We start from the raw sequence: 27,913 nt of genomic DNA, 5'->3' as shown, positions 1-27,913 counted from the left end.
ATTAGCGGGGATTAATCAAGTGCAAATGTAGGTATTTTACGGATAAGCTTGGAGTATTAAAATTGTTTATTAAATTGAAACAGGCGCGTTCGTTTAAGTGAGTGCAAAAGACTGTGAATAAGTTGGGGTACTATAGTCGTTCATTAAGCTAAAACAGGTGATTCCGCCCCGGGCGTTTATGTTCGCGTTAGTGTTTTCTTTGTGTTTAGGTGGGTTTGCGTTAGTGGTTGCGTTTTAATTTGGTTCGTTTTTGTTCTTTCTTTTTTCGTTTTTGTTTGTGTTTTTTTTGTTTGGGTTTGTATTTGTGTTTTTGGTTGGTTTTGCGTTTGGATTTGGTTTGTTTTCGTTTGCTTTTTTCGTTGATTTTTTTTTTGTTGGTATTGGTGTTTGTGGTTGGGTTTGTTGTTAGGTTTTTGTTTTCGTTTGCTTTTTTGTTTGTTTTTTATTTGTGTATGTATTGGTGTTTGTGGGTGTGGTTGTGTTTGTTGTTAAGTTTTTGTTTTCGTTTGTATTTGTAATTGTGTTAGCGTTATGTTTGCGTTTTGTTGTTTTGGTTGGTTGTGGTTTGGGTGGGCAATGCCGGGTTTAGGATGATTACTAAACACACAGGTAATGGTCTTTAACAGAAAGGTTTTTCACAGAAGCCAGAGCAGGGCCTGGCCGGGACGGCTAGTATCTAATATATAAAGCTCAGTTCTGTATGTAATCTGTATGTCGTTGGAAGTGTACGAATTTAAAAGTTAGAAAATTATCGTGCGCATTTGTCTAAATTTATGAGCTAAAAAATTACTATTGAAAGTGTTGGGAAATAATTTTCATTTTTCAAATTATAGTAATAATTGTCGGCATGTTCATTAAACACAAGTTTTAAAAAAAATATCATCTTTTACAAAAATTCTAATTATGTCTTTATTTAGTCCTATAGCACTTACTTCCCTTTGATAAATTAGGAAAAACACAATTACTTCCCTTTATAACTTTATAAAACCATTGCATTCCGTGAAAATAATTTACTTTTTAATTACTTTGTTTTGGTGTTGGAAAAAAAAATAATTACATAATTAGCGGGGATTGATCAAGTGCAAATGTTGTAGTTATTTTACGGGTAAGCTTGGAGTATTATAATTGTTCATCAAATTGAAACAGGCGCGTTCGTTTAAGTGAGTGCAAAAGACTATGAATAAGTTGGGGTACTATAGTCGTTCATTAAGCTAAAACAGGTGATTCCGCCCCGGGCGTTTATGTTCGCGTTAGTGTTTTCTTTGTGTTTAGGTGGGTTTGCGTTAGTGGTTGCGTTTTGATTTGGTTCGTTTTTGTTCTTTCTTTTTTCGTTTTTGTTTGTGTTTTTTTGTTTGGGTTTGTATTTGTGTTTTTGGTTGGTTTTGCGTTTGGATTTGGTTTGTTTTCGTTTGCTTTTTCGTTTGTTTTTTCGTTGTGTTTGTATTGGTGTTTGTGGTTGTGGTTGGGTTTGTTGTTAGGTTTTTGTTTTCGTTTGCTTTTTTGTTTGTTTTTTCTTTGTGTTTGTATTGGTGTTTGTGGTTGTGGTTGGGTTTGTTGTTAGGTTTTTGTTTTCGTTTGTATTTGTAATTGTTTTAGCGTTATGTTTGCGTTTTGTTGTTTTGGTTTTGGTTGGTTGTGGTTTGGGTGGGCAATGCCGGGTTTATGATGATTACTAAACACACAGGTAATGGTCTTTAACAGAAAGGTTTTTCACAGAAGCCAGAGCAGGGCCTGGCCGGGACGGCTAGTATATATATATATATATATATATATATATATATAATGCTGGAAAAAATGTGACCCCCCCCCCCCCATGAGACGATCCTGGCTACGCCAATGTCCCCGGGCGCCGGGAAGGGTCGCTACACCTCTGTCTTCATAGGATTAAAATAATACAGTTCAAATTTATTTCGAAATTTAAGTGAGGCGAGTATTCTCATAAAATATGTACACTACATAAAAATCCCGAGTAGTTTCAGTATATGTTCAGCATTTATATTGATTAAAATACGCTTTAATGAACTCTTTTAGTTTTTTAACTATATAGTATTCTCTACCAAACGCTATAATTAAACAAATAGATTTTAAAAATGTAATCGGCCTAGCGAGTCTATTGACTTACCGCCTCATCTATTTTTAACATACGCATTCGGTGTCAATCGTAATGTAATAAACAAAAAATATTTGAAAAAAACAATTCAATATTTGAATAAAGGACAGCTAATCTAGAAAAATTACATGTTTTCGCAACGGCCTGTAGGATAATACTTTGCTAAATTAGTCGTCTAATAAATGTATCGCTTTTATGGTTATTGTTATAAAAATTATTTGGGTAAGGGGTTCTATGATGATGAGTTCTGATTAGTACTAGTGCATTGACCATTATTAGAAATGTAAGCTAGAGTTTGCACGGTGCATGTGTTGTGAATCTTTTATAAAAAAAAAACTGACAAACTTGAAATATAGAAATGCAATTTAAAAAACAAACATGTTTTTTTAAACTAATAATCTGTACCCGAAAAGATACTTGTCCGCTGTAACCCATAGGGACACCAGAGCATGAGAGAGTTACGTTGTTTCCAGTAAGGATAGGACCTGCGGTAGAGGCAATACTTGCTGCCAGCGACCCTGCGTCTGCGAATGAAGTATATGGTTAATATTATAGATTACACCAATGGAACATTACAACAGATTATATGAATTCAGTATTACGTCGATTATATAATACACATAGTGTCTACTCTCAACCAGAGGCGTAGCGAGGGGGGGGGGCGGGGGGTGCGGACCGCACCGGGTGACACCATTCAGTGGGGTGACACCAAGGCAAAAAATAGCAAAATATATAGAGAAAAACTTGAGGGGGCTGTAAATCGAAAGTTTGAGGGGGGGATGCAAATCGAAAATTTGTCCCCGGGAAGGGTCGTTACGCCTCTGGGGGGTGACACCATTAAGTGCCGCACCGGGTGAAACCCGACCTCGCTACGCCACTGCTCCCAACAGGTTGGGAAAAGCCGTATTAGCGCTATTTAAAACCAGTTTGGAATAGCCCTAATATATGTTATACATGTTCTAAGCAAACAGTTCGGCTTTGCAAATTCATATAGTTTTTTTTTACAGTGTTTTCTATCATTTAAATTATTCCAAAGCGTCTAGTACAAAACATCCAACAAATGCATGAGTAGAAAGGTGGTATTATATTTTTATAGATTTTTACAAATTTGATTAGACCAATCAACCAGTTAAACTAATTAAACTAGCAAAAACAATATTTCGATTTCCGTGATCTAACCAAAAAATACAAAATTATTTTGATTGTGCAAATATTGGTTTTGATTATTGATTAAGCATTAAAATGTACATCATTTGAAAGAACACATTAATGACTTAATAACTCTTACAAGTCGAGCATAAAACAAAATACTACCAGACTTCGTGATTATATACACAGTGAAGATTTTTTTGTAACCGTAGACATTATGCGAATAGTGTTTTTTGTGTATAAAATAATTAATTAAAGCTATTTATTTGCGCTGTGCATTTTTAATAGTAAACTGTTTATACTTACAAGCACCAGAAGTAAGGATAGAGATGGAGACTGCATCACTTTTATCAGAGTTTAAGCTCTCTGTGTTAGCGATAGCTTGGCATCTGTTAGAAGATGTTTACAATTATTGAATATTGCTCGTCATATTATACATTAACTGCGAGCTAATAGGACTTTTGTGGCCTTTTGAACAATACTTATGTATATATTACGGTCAAAGCTCGATGTGTGATTTTAATAATCAGAAAAACTAACCAAGGTATGATTATTAACTGGGGTGGTTCTTTTTGTCCGTAAAAATCCAAACAGTTTCGTCACTTTGCGAATGATGCAATTAGCATCTATTTTTAGACAATCAATCACATTCTACTGAACCTTGGCTTTGGCGATGCCTTGGATTTCCGTGAACTAGTTTAAGTTCAGTCCACATGTTCAGAAATAACTTGATTCATTAATTCTCTTCCATTAGGATTTGGATTATTTATTTTGGCAGCCATCTGGTATGTTTGTCAATTGGTTTGACGGCCCTTTTGGTCCATGTCGCATGGCGTACTCACAATGAAACCGCACCCAGAATAATGAAAACGCGATCACAAGTCTAGATAGGACATCCCGGCAAGTGCGCGCATAGGCTGGCCAATATATGAAATACTTTGTCAATTTTAAACTTTTCGGACTTTGGCCATCACGTCCCGGCCAGTGCGCGCATTAGCCGGCCAATGTACGAAATATGCACTCCATACTCTTCGGGCCTTGGCCAAGAGAGCCGGCCGATGCGCAGAATGGCCGGCCAATGCGGGCTTTGGACGAACTTCGGGCTTTGACCGTATTATATTTCCAAATTTTTGGAACGGAGTGTTCTAGCGGTAGAGAGCTGGACTGCTAACCCGTAAATCTCGAGTTCGAATCCGGGTTCAAGTCAGTAGACCGTCCCTGAGTCCACCCAACTCTGATGGGTACCTAACTAACGTTATGGAAAGTTAAGGCAGCTGAGCATAGTGCTGACCACACTATCTCTTCATATGCCGAGGTCACAGAAACAAGTGAACTCTACTTCACTTGCCCCATAGACCGTCAGGTTTAAGCGGAAACTTTTACTTTTATGTCAAAATGTGTATAATAATGTTGCAAACCCTACCTAAACCAGGGAAACATTTTACACACATAGTCTTTTTGTTATCCCTTCCCCCCCCCCCCCCCCCCCCCCCACTGTCCTACACTCTCCACTAAAAACCCGGTACCACTGTGCCTTCGTTTTTTTCAGGTAGAACAATTTGCTCCTGTAAATGTAATTAAAAAACTTTCCAACATCCATAAAACAAGGTATGTATATGTTTATATTAATGTACAAAAGACATCAGGATAGCTGGAAATTGTAAACCTACACCAGTTCTCATATGTCGAATGATAAACAAAGTAAAGTAACAGCGGACACCTTTGGGACAGGTAGAGGCTCGCTGATAAAGATCAAGTTAAAACACATATTTCATGCAAAGCTAATACATAGACTGGGAACTCTTACTTAACTAAAAAACTAAAATAGGAAAAAAATAAAATATTAATTCCAATTAAGACAATCTCAAGCAAAACATCACTTGATAAGCCCTCGAGTAAATTAACGTTAGAACAGTCTTCTGTGTCCCAGGTTTTAAAAGTGCACAATCTGAATGGTAGAAAGAGATACACATCTCACCCCCTCCCCCCCCCCCACCACTATTCCCCCCCACCCATCCGGATTGGCGGATATATCAACGGCAGCGTGACCATATCGTCAGGGCTCAATTTTGTGTCATGGAAAATTTTGGAATGATAGATCAGAATAAGTATTACAGCGACCCCTCTCCCACGGTCGTTTCTATTTCAGTCCATGGGTGGCTACAATGTGAACTTTTGATTTCACAGCTGAGGATGGAGCACAGTAAACTAAACAGTCGAAAGAAACCGAGTTTGCCAACCTTATTTTAGTGTAGTTTTTATGCCATTTTATTTTCTCCAATTAATTACTACGAGCTGACTCGCGACGTAAGCATACGTCGCTGTTTAGTTGTTTTATTTTCTACTTTGTAGTAATTCATAATTCACTACCAATATGCGACTGGAAATATTTTGCTTTAAAACACTATCAGCAGCTGGTAAAAATGATTATCCTCATCCTCCCTCCCCAAAAAAGCTTTTATTCCGTAAAAGCAGCCGTCCGTGACTACAGTTTACAGACGACCATGAATAGTTAGGCAGAAATTGTTATTACCTCCCCTTTTTAAATCTAAATTATCGGCCCCTACACCTAATTGTAAACATTCGGGGTGAACCACAGCTCACCTGACAGGTGGGGATGAGGGTGGTGGCTAAGCTGCGTGGTGTATTCTGTGGTCCCCATAAACAGAGTTATATATACGAGCCGACCCGAGGCGTATTATACGCCGCTATTTAGTTGTTTTATTTTCTACTTTTCAGTAATTCATAATTTGTGAATTCGACAGTAACAATGCTGCAACTGAAAATATTTGCTTTAAAACACTATCAGTAGGTCGTTAAGGACGATAACCCCTCCCCCAACCTCCTTTCCCCCAACCCCTACCCTACCCCCCCCCCCCCCTAATGAAAGCAGCCTCCTCTTAGTTACCTCCCCTAAGTTTAAAAATCGTTTCAAACTAAATTATGTGCCGCTAATAGCCGTCACTAAACCCAACTCTACGATTGTAAACATTTAGCGTGAACCACAGCTCACCAGACCATGTGGGGTGGTAGGGATATGCTTAGAGATGTAGAGATGGGGCTGCTATGCGCGCTTTACAGCTTGGTGTTTTCTAGGGTATACAAGAAGAGAATTATATATATAGATTTATACATTTGATGTTCATGTCTTTGAAACTATATAAAACCATCAAATAAATTATTATTACTAATTTAAATGTTTAAAACAAATACATTTTTTTAAAAGTGTTGGAGGACTAGTATAGATATAGATATTTAAAAGGGAAGAATGTTTTGTTTGGTGTGTCTCATTGTAATCAACATAACTTGTCCGGTTGCTTAAAATTAGTATCATTTTAATTCCCTGTAATCCCAAATTTATTTCAGCTCTTAAAAGCCTAAACTCTCCTCAGGCCACCACGCCGATTGAAAAAATCCCTTGAATCATCATTTAATTACACATTTGCATTTTCAGTTGTTTTTTTTTTAAATAAAATTGTAATTAGACGTTTTGTATTAGATCTATGTTTAAGTAAACCAGCTTAAATGAATGAAAGTATGCTTCAAGTATGAAATAAGTATTACTATTGTAAATCTGCATCAGTCCTCAGAAGCCTATGATGAGAACTATAATGCTAAAGCGAAAATGCAAGGCAAGCAAATTGACGCTGTAAATAACATGTCTGAGGCGAAAAATAAAGATTTGTTTTCTTTTATGGATGCAAAATCTATAGCGATGACGGAATGAGGGACGGACAAACTGACACACTAGAACCAGCATTATTATTTTATATTATAGACTAGCTGCATACCCGTGCTCCTCCACGGTAAATCTTTTTTAAATGTAACAACTTGGGAACAGAACAAAACTAAACACAACACAAACACAACACAACCGCAAAAGAAAACACAAACACAATGCAAACACAAATGCAACACACAAACACAAAAGAAAATAAACCGGGAGTGATCTCCCCTAAACTTTCTCGAATATTCTTATATAAAACAACAGGGGATGGGAACTCGGGCTATAGACATGATTTTTAATCAATTTTAAATACTTAAAGTTTTAAAAATAGAATAAAATCTCGTAGACAAAATAATTGCACACCAAGTGAACGCCAAATAAAAAAGTGCATTATAGTGCGCAATATTATTAGTACTTTAAAAATTTACATTAGTTTTTTGAGAAATCGGAAGTAGCGTAAATTACTACTTCCGATCAACGGAAATTACTCAACATTTATCAGAAGGTAGAAAGTTAGATCTTTTACTCACATGTGAAATTTCATTTATCTATCTGAAATAGTACTCAAGTTATAGGCTTTTGAAAAATTCAAAGTAGTAAAAGTACCACTTCTGATTATCGGAAATCGCTTAAAAGTTGGTACGGATCTACGATTTTGATAAAATATATATGAAATTTCATCAACCTAGCTGTAACGGTACTCAAGTAATAGTGTTTACACACACACAGACACACATACAGAGAGACACACAGACATACAGACAGGATTGCAAAGCCCAGTTTTTCAGAATGGATTACGCATAAAACCTCTTAATTTTGATAAATCTGGATTGATAATTTTTGCCCTATTAAAATAAGTCCTCTATAATTCGGATGTGATGAAGGACTGAGGTGTAATACGGTGAAAATTGTTAAAATTTCAAGAGATTTTTTTGCACGATTACAATACTTTTCTATACTTCGTATATACGAGAAAGTAAAAACAAACGCAAATAAAAAGACAAATGAAAACACCAACACAATGCAAACACAAACGCCAAAAAACATAAACGAAAAATAAGCACAACACTCATAACATAAACACAACTTAAATGCAGACATTAACGCATATTGCTCACTGTTTAGCCCGTTGTGCCAAATCGCACCCTGTCCAAGCGCCGGCGGACGCGCCTAATTCAGTGAATGACTATAAAACCCACAGGGTTTAGGAAACAGAGGCGTAGCGACCCTTCCCGGCGCCCGGGGACATACTTTCAATTTGGCGCCCCCCTCGGGAGCAAATTTTCGATTTGCACCCCCCCCCCCCTCGAACTTTACATTTGCACCCCCCCTCGAACTTTTCATTTGCACCCCCCCTCGAACTTTTCATTTGCACCCCCCCTCAAACTTTCGATTTGGCGCCCCCCTAAGGTCGGCGCCCGGGGACATATGTCCCCCCCCCTCGCTACGCCTCTGTTAGGAAACACTACGTTCAATGTATAAAATAAATAAAAGGAAGTATTTAAAATATCCGTGTTTTATCTACCATATTGCACTTTATCAATTCATGCATTTTTTTTAGTACTTTAAATTTTAAAAATTTACAATAGAGTTTCATGACTAAAACCATTGCGCACCTAATAAACATAATGACGCATCTATAACAGTGCGGAATAGCTGATTAAAAATTTATAATTAGTAAACAGGATGTTTAGTGAATAAAATAAATAAATGATAACCTTTTATGAATCCATGCTAATTATAATATTCCAACAATAATGTCCTTTTACATTAATGTCCTCTGCAGATTTGCATTCACATTTTGCTAATTATATTATAATAATTATATTATTCCCTCTTGGAGTTTTTGCATTCATATTTTTGTGTTAGAGTGAGTTGAATTTATTTTTAAATTACCCCCCTGGCAAAATAACAAAACAGTTTAATTAATTAATTACTTAATTCGACCCTACTATTATTAAAATGTATCCACTTTTTCTAGGAATCAAAACGAAAATGTTATTGAACATTGATCAGTTTATATGTTTTAGCAATTTGCGTGTATTTAATAATTTTGTTTTTTACGTTATGCGAAAAAGTAAAAACTGTGACAAGAATAAAAATACATTTAAGTCGTTATATAAACAAACCTTTCTCTATAACTTATAATAATACACTGCGATGAAGGTAAAAGCACAAATATGATGTGTTTTTGTTTTATGGTTCCAAAATCTATATCGATAACACGAGGAAGGAAGGAAGGACTGACACACTGCTACAAGCGTTGTATTATAGATAAACGAGAAAGCTTATGGGAGATTACTCCCGCTTTATGTTTCAGTAGTTTAAAATTTGTAACTGATCAGTTCTATCTTTTATTTTTTAACATAGAAAAAAAAATTCTTTTGCACATAAAAGTTTTCCGTTTTATACAATAGAGTTTCATGACTAAAAACTAGAGCCCACTAAATGAACATCAGAAATGCGCGTATAATAATGGTGTAAATAGCAGAGGTGTAGCGACCCTTCCAGGCGCCTGGGGACAACTTTCAGTTTGACGCCCCCCACCACCCCCCCCCCCCCCCCCCCACGGGGACAAACTTTTAATTTGCCCCCCCCCCCCCTATATTTTTAATATTTATAATGCAATACTGCAGCTAAAATGAGCTTTTAATTTATATGTACCTCCCCCGCCCCCCTCACTACACCTCTAGTAAATAGTTCTTTTTATGGGACATGTTAATCAAATCTTTATAAAAAAGTCAAATTTGATCTAAGAATGCATTGTAATCGGGTCTTGGCAGAAGTGTTAAATTTCAAAACCAAGAGGTCAGTTAAAAGTGGTCGAAATTACGCTCGTCAGTTTAAACGACATGTTGCAGAGGCGTAGCGACCCTTCCCGGGGACAAACTTTTCGCTTTGCACCCCTCCGCCTCAAGATTTCGACCCCCCCCCCCCCCCCTCAAACTTACGATTTGCACCCCCCCCCCTCCCTCAAGATTTCGATTTGCACTCCCCCCCACCCACCCCTCAAACTTTCGATTTGCACCCCCGTCAACCTTTCAATTTATTTTTCCAACCCATTTTGGCGCCCCCTAAGGTCGGCGCCCGGGGATATATGTCCCCCCCCGCCCCCTCCCCTCGCTTAGCTACTTACATGTTGACGGAAAGACATACAAAGGAAGCACGTTAAATGAACGCTCGCAAAAACATTGATGTTACACGATTACACTAAAAGGGCCATCCACGTTTAAATTGATATAATAATATAAAAGAAGTTAGGGGATATCCTCCCCGTTTTGTTTATAAAAGTTCTAATAACATTAATTTTTATGCATGACTCAACGAGCCGAAAATACAGTCTACATTGAAAGCAGCAGACGACATAGGATTTTTTTGTATATCGCTGTAAATTTTTTCAATTGCAAAACCATACAGCTAAAATTGTAAGAAAATAAAATTTCTTTAGTTCTTTTTATATTATTATAATTAAGTACCATTGTTGCCTTATCCTTATGGTTGAAATCTGTACTATAATTTGTTTATTTTGTCCATCCATTACGGTTATTTCTTTATGAATTAGTTCAACTGATTAAATATTAACCCATACTAAAACCTGTTTACATTTTGTATGAAACACGAGTGCAATATTCCGTTATAAGTCAGTGATCGAATGAAGTGTAAAGTTGTTTTTTATTTTTTGCTTTCTTGCAACGTTCAGAGGCGTAGCGATGGGGGGTGGGGGCAGGGGGGGGCATATGTCCCCGGGCGCCGACCTTAGGGGGCGCCAAAATGGGTTGTAAAAACAAATTAAAATGTCAATTTAGCTGCATTTTTGCAGTTTGAGGGGGGGATGCAAATCGAAAAGTTGAGGGGAGGGGGGTGCAAATGGAAAAGTTGAGGGGGTGGTGCAAATTGAATGTTTGCTCCCGAGGGGGGCGCCAAATTGAAAGTTTGTCCCCGGGCGCCGGGAAGGATGGCTACGCCTCTTGCAACGTTATTTACAACTTGCAATCTACAAGGGTATATTATTAAAACTAAGGGGGGGGGGGGTGACAGAGTTTAGTAAATAGGGGGAGGGAGTTGCGGTTTTAAATTAAATGATGGCAGGATGGATAAAGAGATAAACAGTTTATGAGTACTTTTGTAGAAGCACATTTTATGAAACTGAAAGTCAATTTTAAATAGCATTTATGTAGTGTTGGTATAAAGATTAGGAAAGGAGATGTAGGATTTTAAAAGGTTGGTAACTTGGGATTAAGTTCGAGTCTGTAGAACGTCCCTGCTTCCAGAGGCGTTGCGACCCTTCCCGGCGCCCGGGCACAAACTTTTCGATTTGCACCCCACCCCCACACTATTTCGATTTACACCCTCCCTCAAACTTTCGATTTGCCCCCCTCAACCTTTCACTTTGTTTTTCTAACCCATTTTCGCGCCCCCTAAGTCGGCGCCCGGGGACATAAGTCACTATATTACCTTTTGGATACCTTTACTAATATTTAGGAAAAGAACCACGGTTTTCTTTGTATTTATTTAAATTGTAGCGTATTATTATATATTAAAAGAAAATAATATGTTTTATACTTTTTAGTGCATTATTACATAAAAGCTTGTAATTAAAACGTTTTTCATGAAGTTTTGTTTAGTACTTTTATTTATTTTTAATTTACATTAGAGTTGCATGACTTAAAACCAATGCGTACCTAATGAACATGATGATGCGCTTATAATAGTGCGGAATATTTGGATAAGTCTGCTCTTAATTTGGACAAAATTTTAATTAATTCATAAAAATTAATTGGGTATCGAAATTAGAAATTCAATGTCAGATTGCATTGTTTCATGTCTTGACCCACGTGGAAATTTTGAAACGAATCTGTTAATTAGAAGTGCCCGAAATTTCGCTCGTATCTTTCATATCTATAACGACGGACAGACTAACGACACACTGATGACAGACAGAGGAAGCAAGTTAAATAAAAGCTTGTAGTAAAATAATAGATTAACGCCGTTTAAGGTGTGACAACGACGAAAGATAATCTTCTGCGAACTATCAAATTAACATTCAGTAAATATTTAGCACTTCTAATAGAATGGTTTATTTTACTTGTATTCTCCAGCTTCTGAGATGGTGAGTGTCTTGGAGGTGTTGACATAGGCCGCAGCATTGAACCACTTGTAGGAAGATGCACCTGGAACTGTCGAACATTGCAGAATGCCTGTGGTTGCAGAAAAAAGATCGGAAGATCTACCAGTCTCAAGTTGCGCTGTTGGTGTTTTCAGTTTTTCTGTTCAGAAAAAGAGTCAAAAGGAAATTGTTAAACAAAAAAATAAAAGAATTTTGTTTTTATAAATTTACTAGGCATGCTGCCCAGCTTCGCTTAGGCTTTCAAAAACATTGAGAATTTGAATGCTTAATTAATTCGCCCGAGGGTCGGTCTACGACCTCAGGAGTTATGAAGAGGTTCCTACGTGGAATTTTTTTTTTCGATTTATAGCTCATATAAGGCGCCGGTCAGTCGAGGTCTGTTTTGACCCCCTCATCGTAGACCCTTAGGCCAACCGGCACCGGCCCCTGTGTTCTGTCGCCCCAAGGCAAGATCCTGCCAAATTTGAAGCGCCTGCGGCGCCGGGAAGTGCCCGATGTCGGGCACCCGACAACTTTGCTTCATATATTATAGAGATTAGCAAATTGCATAGATAAACAAAGATTTCCAAAGTAGTTCCTTTCTTTATAGTCTAAAATAGGAAGATTCACAAATTAAAAAAAATAGGTTTGACTTGGTGTGTCTCGATCCGGCACCACCTGTGTGGTATCAAGTACACTATCATCTCAGCTAATTAGTTACCTTTAAAATATGGAGAATAAAAGAAGTGTTTAAAAAAAAAAAAAACTTACGCGAATATGCCTATTTTTTCAAATTCATTTTTTTACCCAAAATTAGCCAGTTTCATTGCTAAAAAAACAAAGATTTCTATAAAATATTTAAGTACTGAAAAAGTTTATTATAGAAATTTATTTTTGGAATAGATTCTACAGTAGATAGAGTCTAAATCTAGATCTAGAATAGATCTTAGTGACGTAGCGTAGATTTAGATCTAGTCTTGATCTAGAATCTCTAGATCTAGAATCCAAATAGATAAAATAATTTTTTTAAGTTTATGCCGAGAAAATCGTATTGTAAAGTCTACATTTTATTATAGCGTACATAGCTCTAAATCATATTTGAATGAAATAGTTCATTTCTTTTTATTCTAAACTCGGAAGATGACGTCATCAGTTTTGTGCTCTTTTTTTAGTGTAAACAATAAGCGGTGAAAATATTTTGCGGACAGACAGACAGAGAGAGAGAGAGAGAGAGAGAGACAGAGAGAGAGAGAGAGAGAGAGAGAGAGAGAGAGAGAGAGAGAGAGAGAAGTGCGCACATGGGTTTTTTATATATTAGGATATCAAATTATGCTTTGTATTTAGTGTGATGGCTTTTACTCCAAAAAATACACAATAAATTTTAAACGAATGTGTTTTATTTATAAACATACACGAGCTTGTACTTAACAACATGATGCAAATCTGTTAACAACATCGTGTTATGATAGCAAACGTATCCTAATATATAAAAGACCCCGTGCGCACTTCTCTCTCTCTCTCTCTCTCTCTCTCTGTTTTCTGTCCGCAAAATATTTTCGCCGGACATCACGTCAGAAACTGCAGCGATATATGAAGAACTTTATACGGACTTTTGTTGAAAATAATATGTTAGATGTTTTAAATGTATAACCACAATTTTATTTAAAGAAGAAAAATAAAAAATAAAGGCGTATTTGAATGTAGAAAAACAATTTTAATTATGCAACCGGAAAAGTGTTTAAACTTGGGACAAGAACGCATTTAACAATGACGTCGTTTATTGTTTACACTAAAAAAGCACGAAACTGATGACGTCATCTTCCGAGTTTAGAATGAAATAAAGAAATGAACTATTTCATTCAAATATGATTTAGAGCTATGTACGCTATAAAATGTAGCCTATACAATACGATTTTCTCGGCCTAAACTTTAAAAAGTTATTTTATCTATTTGGATTCTAGATCTAGAGATGTAGACCCTACCTAGATCTAGAATCTATTCAAATAATACATTTCTATACTAAAGTATTTCAGGCCTTAATTACTTTATTAAAATCTTTGTTTATATATGCAATTTGCTAATCTCTATAATATATAAAGCAAAGTTGTCGGGTGAACGATAGGGCACTTCCCGGCGCCGCAGGCGCTTCAAATTTGGCAGGATCTTGCCTTGGAGCGACAGAACACGGGGGCCGGTTGGCCGAAAATTCTACGATGAGGGGGTCAAAACTGACCTCGACTGACCGGCGCCTTATATGGGCGAATTAATTAAGCATTCCAATTCTCAAAGTTTTCGAAAGCCTAAGCGAAGCTGGGCAGCATGCCTAGTAATTAATACCGTGCATAATGAATTAAGATTTTTTAACAGCGACAACAAATATCGATTGAAACAAAAAATCCTCACAGCACTGTATCATCCAAATCGTTGTATAGGCCTATGTGTTTTTTAACGCTGTTACCGGCACAAAAATCGTACTTTTATCATAATCAGAATCGCTTCTTATATCTTATTCATACACTAATAATAACAATAAAGCACTGTATTCAACTTTCATCGAATTAATTTATCTAACGAAATAATCATCAACGCAGACGGAAAAAGTTAAATTTCAATATAATATAGCATCGGATTTTTTTTAAATTATCGCCCCTACTGTAAACTATTAACACTTTTTAAATTAATGAATTTGTATTCATAAACTTAAATCTAATTTGAGCTTACAGTTAAATTGGCAAGATTAAAAAACAAAGCAAATAACTCGTCATCTTTAATAGATCACAGTAATATATACAATACAACTCTGTACCGACTGATCTATTTTAATTAAGACCTGCGGTAGGAAAAGAAACAAAAATATGCAGTAGGTCTAAAGAGAAAATATACTTAAATGGCTAACGGTAGCGGTGGCGTAGCGAGGTCGGTTGTCACCACCCACCCCCCCCCCCCCCCGAAAAAAAAACTATATATGTCTCTCTCTCTCTCTCTCCCTCTCTCTCTCTCTCTCTCTCTCTCTCTCTATATATATATATATATATATATATATATATATATATATATATATATATATATATATATATATATATATATATATACTAAAACTCAAGTTTGCTTACATGTTTGAATATTTATTTGTTTGTTTGTTTGTCTGATTTGGTACTGTAAGGAAAACTGCTCTATATAGGGGGCTGTAAAATAGTATGTAGGTAGATAACAATTTTTTTTGTAGACAGACTGTAAATCAGACATTTATTTAAAGACGTTAATTAATTTATTGATTTATTCATAGGTAGATTAACCACATTAATTTTAAAGTTTTAGAACAATGGCTTAACTTTGACTGAATAGTGACGTTTGATAACTCATTTGTTTGTTTGTTTGTTTTTCTGATTTGTTATTGGAGAGAATCTGCATTATGTGTAGAGCTGTAAAATAGGATTTTATGTGGTAAATATTGTTCTTTCTTAAACACACTGTTAATTACAAACTAATTTAAAGCCGTTAATTAATTTATTGATTGGTAGATTACCCACATTAATTATAAAAGTTTAGAACAATGATCTTGATAATAGTTAAAAGATTTATTTCATTTTTACAACAATGTTTTCAATTATTTTTTCTTAAGGCATATATGTGAATGATAAGCTTGACTATCAGGACCTCGCGGGGCACAGGGCAGGTGCAGTAGAGTTCACCTGTTTTTATGTTCTCAGCATTTGAAGTGATAGTGTGGTCAGAGCTATGCTCGGCCTGAATCGTTTTTTTTTAAAATACAAACATGTCTGAGACTTGGCGAGGCACTGTGCAGGTGACGTAGAGTTTAATAGATTTTTTAAAATATAAAAAAAACGTCTTTTTGAATGTGGGGTCTGGTTAGTTTGGGGATGAAAAGTGCTGGCAGACGTGATTTTATTTATGGATGACCCCCCCCCCCCCCCCGAAACCCGAAGTTATCTAACTATATATATATATATATATATATATATATATATATATATATATATATATATATATATATATATATATATATATTGTTTTCTATTCTTCTTTTTTATTCTTTTTTGTCTTAGACATGTAATTTACAGCGTCAGTTGTGTGTTCGCTTTAATGAAATATCTATTTAAACTAATGCTATACTTTGTGATATTTGTTTTTTTATTTTCTTTAAAATAGTGAAAACCTTTTTTTTAAAATTATTACTCAAAAAGTTACCTCCCTGTATACATACTAAATGACGTAGTCTGTTTACTTGTTCACAAGCAATTGTTTATATTAAAAATACGGTATCTGGAAAAATCTAACGACCCTAAGATGTTTATCCGACGGAAATAATGTTTTTTTTACCCTCCCGGGTCGGTCTACGACCCAACAAAATATCAAGGGGGGTAAAAAAATAAGCTCATATAAGGCGCCGGTCAGTCGAGGTCAGTTTTGACCCTCTCATCGTGGACCTTAGGACCAACCGGTACCGGCCCCGTGTTCTATTGCCTGTCAAAATCGAATTTATATAAGTATGTTTATACGCATGTGGATGTATTCACATTTTTTATGTATTTAATTTTTTTACCTCCCTTTTCCCCCATTAATGGATTAACATAAGTTATTACCAAACCGTTTACTTCAGGCATATTTTGCAACGTTGTGTTAATGTAACTTCCCCCCACTCATCCCCCCTTTAAACTGTGCTTAGATATAATACTAACTATTTTTACCTATAGTCGAATATAAATACAGCTTGATGTAGCATGTTTTCTCCATCATTATGGTTTATGTCATGGTGTCACCCACCCCCTTTTTAGCCTTGTCGGGATTCATCAAATTTGCTCTTAAAAGACTATTTAATACTCTGATTAACCACTTTTTAAAGTGGAATTATCAATTTTCTGTATATATTTTGTTATTTTTGCCTTGGTGTCACACCCCTGCGGTCGGCACCCCCCTCCCTTCGCTACGTCCCTGAACAGTAGTATGAGTCATTCATTTTAAATTACACCCAGTACCATACAATATTGAAATTTTCAATTAATTCATGTATTCACTCTTTTGTCATTGATATGTATCAAATTTCCTACCATTCTTACACAGAATATTTTTTGACAGTGAGCAGTATACTATTTTAGAAAATGTTCATGTATATATTTTTTCATGTTCTTTTGTGTATGCGGGCGAAGGGAAATAAAAAAATGATGCATTATGTATTATACCCTAATCTCACATCCGCAATTTGACGACCAAGTTTCCTTTTTGGAAAACGGTAATCTCCTTCTGAGCCTGACCCATCTATCACAGGAGCAGGGAAAAACCTTTGTCTATAAAACCCTGATTCATACCATCAGAGCGAGAAGAGACATTCCTATAACGGTTGCATCTACATGAATAGCTGCAACATTGTTACCGGTTGGACGTACTGCACATTCGGTGTTGAAATACCGTCGAAGCACACTACTACTTCCACATGCAATATCAAACCTATCTCGCATCACGCGCAAGATATTCTGCAATCCAAATTGATTATATGGGACGAGGCGCCACTGACACATGCATACGCATTTCAGGCAGTCGACAGGTTGTTACGTGATCTCACAGGTGAGACGCACCCATTTGGAGGGAAAACATACTATTGGGTGGAGATTTCCGACTAATACTCCTCGTCATTCTGTGCGGCTCCCGAGTACTCACTGTCACCAATTGAACTAACTTTCGACATTTGTGGCATCACATGCATGTACTTACATTGACGACAAATATGAGAGCTCTTTCTGACGTACAACATTTCGATGTTGGAGACGGGACAATGGGAACACCTGTAACCACAACTATATGGCGACCTCGACTTCTCAACTGTCATTACGGAACAACTTAGTACGCAAGCTGTACTAAGTGTCACGAACGAAGACTCCCTTCACCTGAATGAACAAGAATAGAAATCTACCCCAACCGACAAAGTAACTTTCTCCAGTGTTGATTCCATCGTCTCCGACGATCCCGAAGGGGAAACGTTAACTTCCCGTAGAATTTCTTAACAGTTTGGAGTGTTAAACTATCGTAGGTGCTGTCCTTACTCCCCAGATATCACTGACTCCATCAGATTCAAATTTGCCTTACATTTTTACGCGCATACAATACCCTGTTAGATTAGCCCTTGCCATGACAATTAATAAATCACAGGGCCAAATGTTCAAAAAGATAAGTCTGTATCTTCCAAAACTTGTTTTTAGTCACGGACAATTGTATGTTGCTCTCTCCAGAGTTCCTTCTTTTCACCCACTCACAGTAGTTTGCCCAAACCCACCCAATTTGGACAACTGTGTCTACCAGGAAATCTTCACCCATCACTAAATAGCGGCGTATGCCACGCCACGGGTAGACCAGTGTTATATAATAGGTTATGAAACATAACAAAATAAAATAACTTTAGACAAAATATAATGATTCGAAACAAATAAAATAATATATTGCGATGCATAAAATGTTCAAGATCTTTTATATTTACCGCCACATCCTGTACGAATTGATGAGTATTCGGCCGTCCTACAGGCACATACGTTAGATGTACATGTTGCTACTGTATTATCTGTTAAAATGCAGTCACCGCTTTGGCCGCAAGAGCCACCGTGCACAAACATTATGAAGCCTGTGGATAGATTAGCAATACTATAATTCAAGTTGCACGCATCAAACATTTTTAGTAAGTTACTTTATGTAAGATTAAATAAGTATATGCTACTTCAATGTATTATTTTGCAAAATCCTGACACTTGAGTATCTAGCATTGTACTGTTAGAATATATAAAGTGTCGCAGCTACCTTATAGCTAGGGTAAGCGAGGCATAAGGGACCTAACCCTAACCCTAACCCTAACCCTAACCCTAACCATAAACCTAACCCTAACCCTAACCCTAACCCTAACCCTAACCCTAACCCTAACCCTAACCCTAACCCTAACCCTAACCCTAACCCTAACCCTAAACCTAAACCTAAACCTAAACCTAAACCTAAACCTAAACCTAAACCTAAACCTAAACCTACCCTTAACCCTAGCCCTAGCCCTAGCCCTAGCCCTAGCCCTGGCCGTAGCCCTAGCCCTGGCCCTAGCCCTAGCCCTAGCCCTAGCCCTGGCCCTGGCCCTGGCCCTGGCCCTGGCCCTGGCCCTGGCCCTGGCCCTGGCCCTGGCCCTGGCCCTGGCCCTGGCCCTGGCCCTAGCCCTAGCCCTAGCCCTGGCCCTAGCCCTAGCCCTAGCCCTAGCCCTAGCCCTAGCCCTAGCCCTAGCCCTAGCCCTAGCCCTAGCCCTAGCCCTAGCCCTAGCCCTAGCCCTAGCCCTAGCCCTAGCCCTAGCCCTAGCCCTAGCCCTAGCCCTAGCCCTAGCCCTAGCCCTAGCCCTAGCCCTAGCCCTAGCCCTAGCCCTAAACCCAACCCTAAACCTAACCCGGATATATCCTGGGGGTAATTTACGGGGGGGGGGGGGGTAGATAATGCCCTGTTCCCGTAGTAGACAATATATAGTATGGACTAGGTAGATAGAAGTAGGAAGTTGATAGTGTAAAATAAAGAACATTAAATCTTGAATTGGACTTGTGTGTGGTGATTTCACAAAATTATACTAGGCCGGGTTTCATCTTATTCAACCCCACCCTCACAATAATACCCAATCTAAGGCAAAAAAAGAAGGCTTATTAGCTTATTAATAAATTTTCATTTTTTCGGATAACGATAATGGTCATTGTTTCTACAACAAGTTATATACTAGCTTCGCTTAGGTTTACAAAAAAATTAATTAATGGCGATAGGCTGTTGTGTGGAGTGCGTACGGCCTAAGTTTAAACAGTTTGAGTTATTTAATGTCATGCAAACATTAGTGGAGCATTCGCAAACTTATCACTCGCAAGGTTATTAGAACTGTAAAGGCTTACTTAATAGTATAAATAAAAAAATATATTAAATTAACTTTTGCAATTAACTTTTACAATTTCAGTACAACACATAGCTTAATGTATTACGAAATAATTATTTTAACGAATGATATACTTTGTGATTTTTGTTTGTTTTGTTTTCTTTAAAAAGTATAAAAAGTATTTTAAAAATATTACTTCAAAAAGTTACCTGCCCTTTAAATAGACCAAATGACGTAGTCTTTGTTTACTTTTTCACAAATATTTATATAAGAAAATACGGCATCTGGACAAATCTAACCACCCTAAAGGTTTGTTTCGACGGGAATAAAGTCTTTTTCTTACCATCCAGGGTCGGTCTACGACCTCACAAAATATTAAAGGGATTTATTTATGTATATATCATATTAAGCGTATTTCATTCGGGCACCCGACCATTTTGATATATATATATATATATATATATATATATATATATATATATATATATATATATATATATATATATATATATAATGTTTCACGTTTACGAGAGTGGAGAGGGGACGGGAAAAGATTTAAAAAAAAAACTATTATTACTCAATAAATGCCGTACGCGCAATAGCCTTTCCTAAAATGACATTTCAAAAGATTTCACGCAAGAGTGGCGTTACGAAAAGTAGGTTAACATGCCATCCTACCTGAAATTTAAACTGGTTAAACCAGTTATCAAGGTATTAAAATCCGGGCTGGTATTTACATTTTATGATATGGGTGTTTGCTTCTTCCGGGTGAGAACCTAAAGTAAAGATTCCTCTTTACTTATACTAATCCACTAGGCAGATGAAGTATTAGGCATATGGGATAATGTGGTCAGCACTATGCCCAGTCGCATTTACTTTCTCTAACGTGAGTTAGGTGCCCATCAGAGCTGGTTGGACGAACCCTGATTCGAGCTTGAGACTTTCAGGTTAGCAGTCTGGCGATTTACAGCTAGGCCATGATCTAACTAAAAACACTTATTTTTAAACGCACGACAATGTTTTCTTGACGTTTGAATGTTGGGAAGGAGGGGGGGGGGTATTTTTATTAACATACTTGCGACACCGTCCCACGCGCTACCGCATTACTTTAAGAAGATTACATCTATGCATTACCTAATGTGTAATTTTAGACGCGTGACCATGTTTTCTAAAACTGTTAAATTAGAATGTAAAGAAAGCAGTCGCTATATTTCTTGGATCTGAATTGTGATGGCGTTGTTTGCCCACGTTACCGCCCAGACGCTTTATTTAGTGCTGTAAGAAATTCTTGAGTCACCCTCCGTATTAGAGATGTAGATACTGTGACGTGGCCTAGAAGTTCATAACGAAAGCGTGTAGGCACGGAGATATTGTTTGTGAGAGTGGCCTCCCCTTAGAAGTGTGTCACATGTAGTGTGTAAGCAGTGTGGTGTATCGTCAACTAAGGGTAGCATGTACTCAGTTTTCTTCGTGTCAATGTTCACTGTTTCTCTGTAGTAGTTTGAAAATTATATTTTACTGTTACAATTTCACTGTGTGGATTCTGTTTTGATTTGTGTTATACCTGGTTCCTAAATTAAATTGAAAGCTGAGTGTAACAATACCCTAGCGGGTCAGGGGCAAAGCCGGCGCTCTGAAGAGCCACCGGTTACACTACCTTAGTAAAAAGCTTTAGTTGCTCAAGAAATCTATTACACATTTTAGCGACTAAATCTTCAATTAAATAACCGGGAGTGATCTTATATAACACTACGGGGGATGGCTACTCGGGATATAGACGTTATTTTTAATTACTTACACTTTATAAAATAGAACGAGCCGGCCCGCGGCATAACATACGCCGCTATTTAGTTGTTTTTTCTACTTTTCAGTAATTCATAATTTGTGAATTCGACGGTAACAACGCTGCCACTGAAAATATTTCTTTAAAACACTATAAGTAGCACGTTAAGGACCATACCCCCCCCTACGTTTAAAATCGTATCAAACTAAATTATTTGCCCCTAATAGTCGTCACTAAACCCGGTTCTGCTTGTAAACATTTAGAGTGAACAGCTCACTAAGACCATGTTGGGGTGGGGGTGGTAGGGAGCGCGTTTACAGCTTGTTTTCTAGCGTCTCACAGAAGAGAATTATATATATAGATAGAATCTTCCAGTTAACAGTTAACAGAAACTCGCATAGTTTCTTCCAGGTATCTCTTCGGGGGGGGGGGGGGGGGGCGAAAATTCTACCGCCCCCCCCCCCCCCCCCCCCCCCCCGAACGAAATGAAATTTATATAATTTATATAGAAAATATATTCTTTTAACAGTGTCCGCCCCCCGAAGAAAGTCTACCGCCCTCCCCCCCCCCCCCCCTTCCCCGAAAATTTCAAGTGCCCCCCCCCCCCCCCCGGAGAAAAAAGTCTGGAAGAAACACTGATTACTCGAAATTCGAAAGAAGGCAGAAAAGTAGATCTTTTACTTATTATATGTGAAATTTAATGTATCTATCTGAAACAGTAAGCAAGTTATAGGCCTTTGAAAATTTTCAAGTAGAATAAGTTTTACTTCCGTTTAAGGGAAATCGCTGAAAATTTGATACAAAACTACAAATTTGATATAATACTTATATATGAAATTTCTTAATCTAGCTTTAAAGGTACTCCAGTTATTGTGTTTACAGACACACATACACAAACACAGACATGCGGACACAATTGCAAAAAAATATTATTTTCCGGGAGGTGTAAAACGTCGAGATTTGTAAAAATATCGATTTTTTTTTTGCACGATTAAAATACTTTCTATATAGGCCTACTTCTAATACGATAAAGTAATAAAGTGGGAGTGATCTCCCCTAAACTTTCTCGAATATTCTTACATGAAACAACAGGGGATGGCAACTCGGGAAATAGACATGATTTTTAATCCATTTGAAATACTTAATTTTTTAAAAATAGAATAAAATCTCGTAGAAAAAAGAATTGCACAACAAGTGAACGCCAAATAAAATGTGCCTTATAGTGCGGAATATTATTAGTACTTTATAAAGTGACATTCTTTTTTGAGAAATCGGAAATAGCGTAAATTAGTACTTCCGGTCAACAGAAATTACTCAAAATTCGATAGAAGGTAGAGAATTAGATCTTTCACTTACATGTGAAATTTCATTTATCTATCTAAATTAGTACTCAAGTTATAGGCTTTTGAACAAAGTACAAAAAGTACCACTTCCAGTTATCGGAAATCGCTCAAAAGTTGATATCTATAATACTTATACTTGAAATTTCATCAACCATCAAGGTAGTCAAGTTATCCTGTTTACAGACACACACTTACACACTCCCACACACATACACACACACACAGACATACGGACAAGTTTGCAAAACTGTGTTTTTTGTTTATTTTCTTATTTTCATTGCATTAAAAAGCTTGTTATGATGCATGTTTTTATATTTGTTTTATACTTATAATATGTGTGGTCTGTACTATTGCTAAGTAGGATGGCGCAAAATTATAAGGTCAATTGTTGTACTCCACATGATTATAATGAACATGAATAAGAAACCGAAAATATTCGTGTGATTATACTTACCAAACAAGCAAAGTAATGTTGAAACCCAAAAGAAAGCAATTGGTCCCATTCCTAGAACTCAGTGTTTGGAGCTTTTTACTTCCAGCTGTTTTCAGTTAATAGGTATTGGGAGTACAGAATACGATCTTACCCTGCTCTACGAGCATAAAGGTGAAGCCTTTTATTTAAAAGAAAAACGTGTGTCGTGCGCAAAACACTATTTCTTTGAAATAGCCATGCGCACTACTTGACGCGCAGGTTGTCAAGGCGTGTTCACTTAGCGACGTTTTCTATTGGCTGTGCTGGTTTCCACTGAAACGACCGTCTCGCTTTACACAGCACTATTGCATTTTTTTTCAACAGATCAATATCCCCTTGGTGCCGATACATGATCGATATTTGAAATGACTATCACATGTGCACCAGCTACTCAATTAATTGGGTGGTTGATAGCTGCAATGCAATATTTTGGTGTTAGAAAAATCATTCAGATTGATTATTTGAGTTTGAGCTAACTTTATAGAAAAACAAATCACTTCTCTTGTTGGCTGTCTAACGAATAAAATTTGTTTCCATGTATAAACACAAGCTATACTGAATAAAGATGGCGGAAGCAGACTCAAGAACTGCAAATAAAGAGAGATTGCCAAGCCGAGTCCGATGAAGAGGTGTAGTTGCAGCCCTTTGCAACAGAGAGAACAATGTTTTTATATGTATGATATTGTGGTAATATACAACGGTAACGTAGGAGAGAATCCAATCAATTTAATTTAATGTTCGAGTCTTATTTTATATGGGCTACATAATGTAGAATCTTAAATTACCAGGTATTTGTATATTAAATTGTGCGCAAGGAAGAAAATAAATGTATATCATATAGAAAATTACATAGTGTAAGCATTTTTAGTTTTATTTAAATTTGAACAAATTACGTCGTCTTCAATATTACTTATGGAGGTCTTAGTAGATCAAAATTGATGGAGGGTTGAGGTAGCTGATATATTAGTGGTAAAGCTAGATGATTGTTAATGAAAAAAAGTAAACTACTATGTTCTTGCTCACAAATGGTTAGTACAATTCCCATAAAACAAAACTAAAAGCAGCGACTGAAATTACTCATTTTTGTTAAACTCGTGAACCTGTTTTATAAGAATCGATATCACCAAGACTCCAATTAAAAATACATTTTGTTTACATTGGATACCAGTTTAAACAACACTCAGTCCCTATCAACAGTCTTATGGCTTGTGTAACGGCCTGTTATGTTTATTCCCCCCCCCCTCACCTAGCAACCGAGCTCAGCCATTAGGAAACACCAGCCAGGACACCTATTGATTTTCGACTAGGTTGCTTTATGGGAACAAAACATTTGTGCTTTTTTTTTTTACTAAAAAAATCTATTCCCAGCAATAATAGTATCGCAGCGTGTGGCAACAACACATAACTTAACAAATCTTCCAACAGAATATGTAAGACATTTATAAACTAGCTGCATTGTCATGCTATGCAGAGGACATGATTATAACACAAGCTGCATTCAGCCAGGCGTTGATGTAACTATCGAAGCGTGCACAAATGCACAAATGTAAAACAGTTACAGTCTGTTGCAGTTTATGATTATGTAAATATCTGCTGTTTAGCGAGATGAAACGTTAACATCTCCATATCACTAAAACATCACCAGCTAAACATTAGTAACCCCCCCCCCCCCCCACCCCACCCGTATCGTAGATTTGGTTGAGGAAGTTTGACCTTAATAAAAATCTAGATTTAACCATGGTTTTAAATATATACCGAACGCTAGACATAACCGCATGTTAACACTTAACCGTTTACAAAATAAACAGTCATAGAAATTTGTTGTATAATAAATCATCAAATGTAATCTATGTATGTTTTGTAACCAACCTATTTAGAGAAGAAAAAAACTTTATAACTTCTAGCTGAGCGATAGGCCTGCACTTGAAAATTAAAATAAAACCGATCTGACAAGGGATAAAGTTGAAAAATATCTTTCACATGGTATATTATGAATAACCGTTAATTAATCACATTAAAATGCTTTTTAAATATGTTTTAAACGTGCTAAAAAAATGTATTTTTCAATAAGCATTTATCTAGTATTTTAAAACTATTACTGCTATAAGCTGATATAATTTTATTAAAGGTTTCCACCCATGCTAACTGGCTTTTTGCATTTGATGTTTCAAAAGCTCTTTGAATTTCCTGAATTACAAAGAAAATGCGAATTAAAAATTAAATTAGTGTTATTGAGAAAGAAATGGCTCGCACCAGAAGATGTGTTTTGTATGCAGACCGTATTTGTCTTCCACACTTTTTTAGCAACAATGTTAACAGCAACAATCGATTTCTGTACAGACAAACATTTTCTGCAAGCCTAGCCTCCACCCACACTCTCCCTCACCCACGTAACAAAAAAAAAAAAAAACCATTAAACTTCCGTAAATCCAATTAATGTTCGTAAACGGAACCTTCGCCCATAACCCAAATTACGTTGCGTATTTATTTTTTCCGTTTTTCTCTTTCTTTTCTGTGATCTGACTCATCGACCTTTAACCAATATATTGTCCATACAACGAACTAACACCACTAAAAGTTGGTAGAGATTTGTTACAAATCTATATTTACAGTCAACGGAATGTTCGTCTATCGAATCGAAATCAAGCTTGTTCGTAATACAAAGCCATAGTCTGTGTGATAAAAGCAGTCCGCGAAGTTAACATAACCCAGACATAAAATGCTAGGATACGGACCTGCTTGAGCGGTGAACCGAATACTTGAGCGTTTCTGTACTTAAAAATTCCCTTACTTTACGAGCTTCCTTGTTTGCGTTATCAAAACGACAAAGGTAGATGGTGTGTTTACACGAGTGTACGATGTGTAGGTTAAATCATAAAATATTGTTCGTCAAATCTACATTTGGGTCGTCCATCGACGGGCTCCCGGTTAATTATCCCCTAGACATAAACCCACTGGACATGACTCCCCGTCTTAAACCTCAGGACGAAAACATCTGCGATAAACACACACATACACATACACATACACATACACACACACAAATATATATATATATATATATATATATATATATATATATATATATATATATATATATATATATATATATATATATATATATATATATATGTATGTATATATGCAATTTTGAATTTAATATAATGTGTACACATTTGTACTAACCGAACATCCATCAACAACGTTGCCCTTCCATGAGGAAGGACATGTTTAGTATTTCATGATGATATAACATGTATGCTCAGAAAGCGTGACGACCCAATTTTTACATTTTAAAATGTAATACTACGCCCTGAATTCTTGTTTTTATTTCACCGAGTTTTTTTTTTAAATTTGTAACCTGTAAAACTAGTTTCGCTACTCTGTCTGTCTTTCTGTCTGTCTAACAAGAACGTTTCAGAGACAACATACGGACATTTAAAACTTGTTGCACAGTTAAGGACAGTAACGTCACATGGAAGATATAGGAATATTTTCAAAACGAAACACAACAGTTTTAAAACCGGAAAAGTACCCACACTAACATGACGCTGTTTATTATAGAGTTAACATCGGTTTTTAATTAATTTTTAAATTTCTTATTAAATTTCAGGTTGAGGTGGTGATTTTGGTTTTGATTTCGATTTAGAAAATAAAACAACATTATCAACCTAGCGCCCGTTGTATTTCTACCCCAACGGGCCATTTATCTAGTATATAGATATTAATATACTCAATGTCGACAGAGCTAAGTAAAAATTTCAGACCGAAATCAATGTTTTAAAAAGCAAAAACGGCACTTTTCAGTGGCTGTTAAGTCAAAATGTAACAACATTCAAGAGCGGTGGAGGACGCAAATGTGGGGTATTTATAAGTACAATAATTTAAGACTAATACAAGTTTTGTAATTATTTGAATAAAAAAAATAAAGTTATATACATGCAAGATAACTTGAGGTGAAATGGTTTTTAAATATTACTAGAAAAAATGTCTAGCAATAGTTTTAAATAATGCGCAAACGCCTTTCTGTGTGCGCGGATATCACGGTTGGATAACGTTGTTTAGTGTGTGATCGTGCAGTTATAGAAAACCTGTGGGCTTGCTATAACCTGTCTGCACCTGCCGTGTTGCTAGCATTGAAAGGAAGGGAGGTGGGACAAAGGGGAGGATAGGGTGGGCGGTGGTGGAGGGGGAGAAGGGAGAATGGGGTGGGAGGGGGTAGAGGACTAGACCGAGATTGAGTAGGATTAGGTTCTATTACAAAAGCATGTTGTTGGAGTGCAAAAAAAAACAACTGTTGATTGATCGAAAATGTTATTTTTTTATGGTTATTT

At 36.6% G+C, this 27,913-nt stretch overlaps 1 protein-coding gene across 1 annotated transcript in view; it reads right to left on the bottom strand.

The window, feature by feature from the left end:
- LOC131950385 (uncharacterized) overlaps nt 1-23,700 on the bottom strand; it is a 39,195-nt gene extending 15,495 nt beyond the window's left edge. Inside the window, exons 1-5 of the mRNA XM_059312492.1 lie at nt 23,562-23,700; nt 18,584-18,724; nt 12,073-12,253; nt 3,566-3,648; nt 2,516-2,634 (exon numbers count right to left, since the gene is read on the bottom strand). Of these exons, the coding sequence (XP_059168475.1) occupies nt 2,516-2,634; nt 3,566-3,648; nt 12,073-12,253; nt 18,584-18,724; nt 23,562-23,610 (573 nt within the window). The 5' untranslated portion in view covers nt 23,611-23,700. The remainder of the gene's footprint in view (nt 1-2,515; nt 2,635-3,565; nt 3,649-12,072; nt 12,254-18,583; nt 18,725-23,561) is intronic.
- Nucleotides 23,701-27,913: the final 4,213 nt, after the last annotated feature.

This window comes from Physella acuta, unplaced genomic scaffold, assembly GCF_028476545.2.
Source record: "Physella acuta isolate Inbredline_101_S28 unplaced genomic scaffold, ASM2847654v3 ptg000759l, whole genome shotgun sequence".
Classification (NCBI taxonomy): Eukaryota; Metazoa; Mollusca; class Gastropoda; family Physidae; genus Physella; species Physella acuta.
Note: the sequence above shows the minus strand (reverse complement) of the source record. Positions and strands in the feature narration are given on the sequence as shown.